Source organism: Triticum aestivum, chromosome 7B (genome assembly GCF_018294505.1).
Source record: "Triticum aestivum cultivar Chinese Spring chromosome 7B, IWGSC CS RefSeq v2.1, whole genome shotgun sequence".
NCBI classification, from domain to species: domain Eukaryota; kingdom Viridiplantae; phylum Streptophyta; class Magnoliopsida; order Poales; family Poaceae; genus Triticum; species Triticum aestivum.
Window position 1 is genome coordinate 94083450 of NC_057813.1, and position 5583 is coordinate 94089032.

The 5583-nt window shown below is 42.8% G+C and overlaps 1 protein-coding gene across 7 annotated transcripts; it reads right to left on the reverse strand.

Annotated features, from left to right (window-relative positions):
• Window positions 1-365: 365 nt before the first annotated feature.
• LOC123159849 (uncharacterized) lies at window positions 366-4338 on the reverse strand. Of its 7 annotated transcripts, none has more exons than XR_006479888.1 (6): window positions 4002-4338; window positions 3444-3643; window positions 2269-2496; window positions 1740-1947; window positions 672-765; window positions 366-566 (listed from the first exon to the last, which is right to left on the reverse strand). XR_006479888.1 is itself a non-coding variant. In XM_044577662.1 (3 exons), the coding sequence occupies exons 1-3, from the start codon at window positions 4202-4204 to the stop codon at window positions 3575-3577; spliced, it is 324 nt and encodes a 107-aa protein (XP_044433597.1). In that variant the 5' UTR covers window positions 4205-4338; the 3' UTR covers window positions 2503-3574. The 7 variants fall into 7 exon arrangements, 1 of the variants encoding a protein (XP_044433597.1); XR_006479889.1 differs by lacking the exon at window positions 3444-3643 and adding an exon at window positions 3850-3901; XR_006479887.1 differs by lacking the exon at window positions 3444-3643.
• Window positions 4339-5583: the final 1245 nt, after the last annotated feature.

Consider the following 5583-nt stretch of genomic DNA (forward strand, 5'->3'; position numbering starts at 1 on the left):
AGCAGATGGCAAAGGCTGCAGGCTCTTTGCCGTCTGCCAACAGATGGTAAAGGCTGCATGCTTTGCCATCTGCTAGCACATGGCAAAGAGCTTTGCCATCTGCCGGCAGATGGCAAAGACCCCAAATAGGCCAGCCCAAATTTTACATGTAGATGACAGGTGGCCTCTTTGCCATCTGCCAGCTAATGGCAAAGCTCTTTGCCATCTGCTGGCAGATGGCAAAGTGACTATATTGCCCCATTTAATTTTATTTTTTCTTATATCAATTCATTTTCACCTTCCAATGAAATCAGATAGCAATATCAGGGCATGAACAGATCTAAAGAACACAAACCACAAGCATAGACTCGGAGAAGACCAGGCACGACCACTGTGACGTCACTTCCCTTAATAATTATATCCTTACACTATACACGTTTCACAACTATAATTTGAACACCTGCTTGCCATAAATAAATATATGTTTACACTATACACAAGTGAATCATGTTGTGTCATTTACATGACGGGTAAATTAAATGAACATGTCTTGATTAGGTACGACATACTTTGGACAAGGAAGAGACCTGCAGATAAATAACACAATTAAACAAACAAGTACTGAAATATAAGTGCTCCGCATTAAGCTTGCTAGTAAGGAAAATATCAGGAGATGGCTTGCTAGCTTTCACCTCTAGATCACCCCCATGGCAACTTGATACATCAGAGCAAGAAAACATTCCTCAATGGTTACAAACCTTCGGTGCAAAATGACATTCATGGGATCTGAAGACATCACTAAGAAATATCAGGTTCTATATGAGTTTGACTTATTAAAGAACAGAGAACAATGAAGAAAAGTGCAGTACATTAAATCAAGGCCAAATGATACATTGCATGCATCAGCGAGCAAAAAAATAAATGGTGTCTAATATTATGTTTTCCCCTTCCAATAGAGAGACTCCTTCTATATGTTTAACCAGTGATTAATTCCGGTTACACCAAATAAACATAGTTCTAAATGACACCAACATTTTTTATGAAACAAAGGACAACCAAAATTAACTCCCCTCGCGTGGAAACTTCATGTCCTTTCAACTCTGAAATTCCACCAAAGGTAAGCATACAATAATTTTATAGTGTATAATTATACAAAAGAAGAACATGTTACGTGTGTAGATAGCGCAAGGTGGCATATTATCATTGAGAGCATATATTAGCACATAGTATGATGAAAATTGGAACCGGATGTACTGTCAGCATGTCTTTCTCCTTATTCTGTATATCATCATTTCCTCTACACTTGACATGATAGCTTGAGAAAAAAAAGATGAGTATCCAGATATGTACATAGTTATGGCTAGATTCCTTGTTTTGTCCAAGAAAGATAAGTCATGAGCCCATCATCTTATTACAGCAAGGCACATCTTTATCAGTGGTGCAAGAGGTGTAAATTTTATATTTTCTTTTCAAGAAAAAACTCCTGCAATTTCCAAATGCATGGCCGCAGCCGCTGGCTGCAACGTCGACCCAATGGTGCTTGTCTGGGCGAAGTACAAGGCCGTTGGGCTCGTCGCCTGGCAGTTCTGCAACCCACATCAGTTTCTATGACTATAATTTCTACTATTGTACTCTTTGTAGTTTCTAATGCATAAATTAATCTAATGTTGGGAGATTTCCAAGGACTAACTAAGACAATCAGAATCGGAGAGGAGAGTTTCTCAACAGCAACAAAATGAATTAGAGGAGAGTCAACTAACCTTCCTTTCTTGCTTCGTCACCCCCTCATGGGTTATGAGCTATGACGACCATGATGCCGGCCGTGCGTCCGAGCGCCTGTGGTCTGTACATCGACGACCTGCCCTTTTCTCATTTTCTGGTCACCGAAGAGTTCGATCGACCAGAAACATGGAAGGGCGAGAGTACTCATGTTCCTGCCCTGTGTGTGTTTTCTTTGTGCGAAAGTTCCTGTTTCAGTCAGAGAGGTAGAACAATAAGAAAATGAGGTCTTTCACTTCCTTACAGAATGAAATTTCTGTCTTGCAAGTTTACAAAGTCATCAAGTTAAGCACTTACGAAAAAATTATCTGACTCAGAAAGCTGATATCACTCATACAAAAAACATTTTATACAATATTGAGTTTTGACATAGCTATCAAATCTGAACTGAACTTCACAGAATTCAAAAGTTGTATAGCTGACAATGGGCCGTAGATGTTTAGGAAATATAGCAAATACTAATGGTAAAATAGTAAAGATGGTACTAAAGGAATACACTTATAAACTAACCTCATTTTCTACCAAAAAGCAGCGTTCTTCTAGTATTTCTTGATATGAAATCCTCGATCAAATCTTCATAATTAATCTTCTCCAAGACATCATTTTCAAGTGCTATTGTTGCCAATACATTCAGTCTTTCTTGTGTCATAGTCGAACGCAAGTAGGATTTCAACAAACTTCAGTTTAGAAAAGCTCCTTTCGACAGATGCAATCGTCACATGAATGGTTAACAAAATTCTGTATGCAATAACAGCATTAGGATAGATTCAGGAGCGCTTCTTCACATGGTTCAAAAAATGTAAGTGATAACTTTTTAGGATTCGAAGTCAAGATGCTTTGTCACACACGTCAGGCACTAGCCATTACAACCTGCTATTTCTTATTAATGTCAGAAGCTCATATGCGCATGTTTCTCATAACAGCTTTTGTTCAAGTGATAAGGCGCGAACCATAATACCTCGTATGCGAAAAATGTACTCTTTTGTATCATTGAATAACTCTTTTTTGAAAAAATAGACGAGGTGTGTTAGCAATGTCTCGAATAGCACCCTTCTGATAAAAACATGCCGAGCAAATCGCTAGAATGGACGCCACAGTTTGTCAGGTATGTGATCAAATAAATTATATTTTTACACTAAAAATTTTAATTCCAATTTTGTTCGAAAATTTAAAATAGAAGTACCAAAACAATCCAGATTTTCCATAAACCCAGGTTTTCGGTCCCTCCAGGAAAAGAATACCGAAATTGATGAAAAAAATTGTTTCAAACCCCTTCTGCGGCATGTATTTTGGTTTCAAATCAAGTATTATGCCTAAAATAATTTTTGAATGAAGCCAAAAATAACAAAATAGGAAAAACCTTGTTCGAACCCCCTGTGCAACATGTATTTTGGCCACAAATCAATTATTATTATCAAATGTCTAAATATAGGTTTTGGCTGCAGTGGCTAGTACATGGGTCGTGCCGGGCAACGCCCTGGGTTTTATTTTGATTTTATTTCTTTCCTTGCAACTGACATCTAGGACCCACACGTAGGTTGGAGCGTAGGCCAACTGACGTGTCGTGTTGAACAGAAAGTTAACGGAAATGTACTGAAATGTATCTGAAACGCAAGTTATATGGTCGGTTTGTATCATTTTCAAGTTTATTTATGAATTTGTTCATGGAGTGCAAGTTTATGTACCAATAGTGTAATTAACTCATATCTTTATGTTCTCCACTCTTAAGTGCATCTTCAAGATTAACACAAGCAGCCAATAAACTCTTGTCATCCAAGGATCGCAGCCTATCTGTAGTAAATAAGAAACCAAATATCTAGTTTTTGTTTATTCCTTCGCTTTGAAGCACCAGAATGATACATCCTTCCCGGATGCATGATTCCTTCTGTTTAATAAGACAAACATAATCTGAATCAATTCAAACTCTGATAATTGTAGCTATAAGAAAATAGAAAAGGACTTCACCCAGATGTAAGATTTTGAATTTTTCGTTTAACAAAAAAGTAGCCTACTGCCTACTGCCTACACTAACGAAATAAAGTAGGGCTTGGACGCTTTATCTACAAGAACCATGGCCTGACAAGAACTTACCCTAGCAAGGGTTGGGATGTGCGCTAGGGCTAGTTCATTCGTTGGCTCAAACCTACAAGTTTCAGGTAAAAACAGCACAGGTAAAAGGCTATTTCACACAGCATAGGTTGGGGCATGAGGTTCAGGCGTGACGCTGGGGCTCAGGAACTCACTCGTACGGCGACTTGGGGGTTGGCGACTCCATGGATGCTTCAGCAGCCGCAGCAGCGCGAGCCAACAGCCGGGAGCCTGCTCCCCTCCGCCGCGGGCCACTGCCGTGCCGCGCAGCTCCAGTCGCCGCGGGCCGCGGCGCCCGCCTCCCGCCGCCTTGGGCCCGCCGCGTCGCGCCCAGCGGCGCGAGCGAGCGAACAGCCATGAGTCGCGGCGCCCGCCTCCCGCCGCCTTGGGCCCCGCCGCGTCGCCCGCGCCTCCAGTCGCCGCTCGCTAGGGTTGCTGTGCGTGAGTCGGGGTGGAGAATGGATAAGATGTGTGTGCTAGCTGCGGGGGTGTGTCATTTTTTTGAGGGAAGGGGTGTGTCTATTGAATACGTATGGATGTGGGACCCTAGGGTTGCCATGTCATCAATCCATGACGCAAACATTTCAACCAATGAGAACAAAAATAACCCCACAGTTTTTTTTATCTAGAAAAAATAACCCATCTCTTTGCCGTCTGCTAGCAGATGGCAAAGAGGTGGGGCTAGTACGCTGTTACACACTTGACGGCTACAGGATTTGCCAACCTCTTTGCCATCTACTGGCAGATGGCAAAGATTATTTGCCATCCACTAGCAGATGGCAAAGAATTGGCTGATGGCAACCATGTTATTTGCCGTCTGTCAGTTCTTTGCCATCTGTTTTTTATAAGCAGATGGCAAAGATGTTCTTTGCCATCAGCTGGCAGATGGCAAAGAGCTGGCTCATGGCAAATTCCCAGTTTCCAGTAGTGGAGGGTGATCCTCTCTGCTCCAAATGATAGGTTGCTCTGACCATCTCAAATAACGAGGAACTGCCGGTTCAACCGAATTTATAGCCCTCTTATGAACCTTCTGGTCACGTTTGCATAAGCTGGTGGTAAACACATGGTATTGCCCACCGCTCAACTGTTTTGTTTGGCTCTGGTAACCCGACTGCTGCTGCTGTCCTCCCTGACCCAATTGCTGCAGATTATTTCCACCCGGCTGTCCCTGAAAATCGGAATTTGAACCGCCGCCCGGGCCATGAAAGCCGCCGGCCCCTGAACCGCCACCAGGTCCATGACCACCATCAAAGATATTGGAGTTTTTAAACGCCTTCATGATCGCACAATCTTTCCACAGGTGCGTAGAGGGGTGCTTCCGGGTGCCGTGTTTCGGACAGGGCTCGTTGAGTAGCTGCTCAAGAGATGGACCTGACCCGCCGGTTCAAGGCCACTTACCCTTACGTCTCTGATTGTTAACCTGTGTACTCGCGTTAGCCACAAGCTCCGGGCTGCCGCCCGCCTTACGCTTATTGCCGTTTTGATTCCCCGGGTTGTGCTGTTGACTCTTTCCATTACCGTTCCTTTTACCCTTCCCTGTCTTCTCATCGTCAGACGCAGGGTCCTTGGTATTATCAGAATCGGCATATTTGACTAAAGCCGCCATCAGCGTTTCCATATCGGTGCAGTCACGCTTAAGGCGGCCCAATTTCTGCCTCAGTGGTTCAAAGTAGCAATTCTTCTCCAACATGAGGACTGCAGAGCCGGTATCCATCTTATCAGATGAGTGAATTATCT

Coding starts and splice junctions, on each gene's coding strand:
- LOC123159849 (XM_044577662.1), bottom strand. CDS start 4,204: ATGGCTGTTCGCTCGCTCGCGCCGCTGGGCGCGACGCGGCGGGCCCAA. Junction 3,902..4,001: donor ACCCCCAAGTCGCCGTACGA/GTGAGTTCCTGA, acceptor TGAAACTTGTAG/GTTTGAGCCAACGAATGAAC. Junction 3,644..3,849: donor ACATCCCAACCCTTGCTAGG/GTAAGTTCTTGT, acceptor CTTATTAAACAG/AAGGAATCATGCATCCGGGA.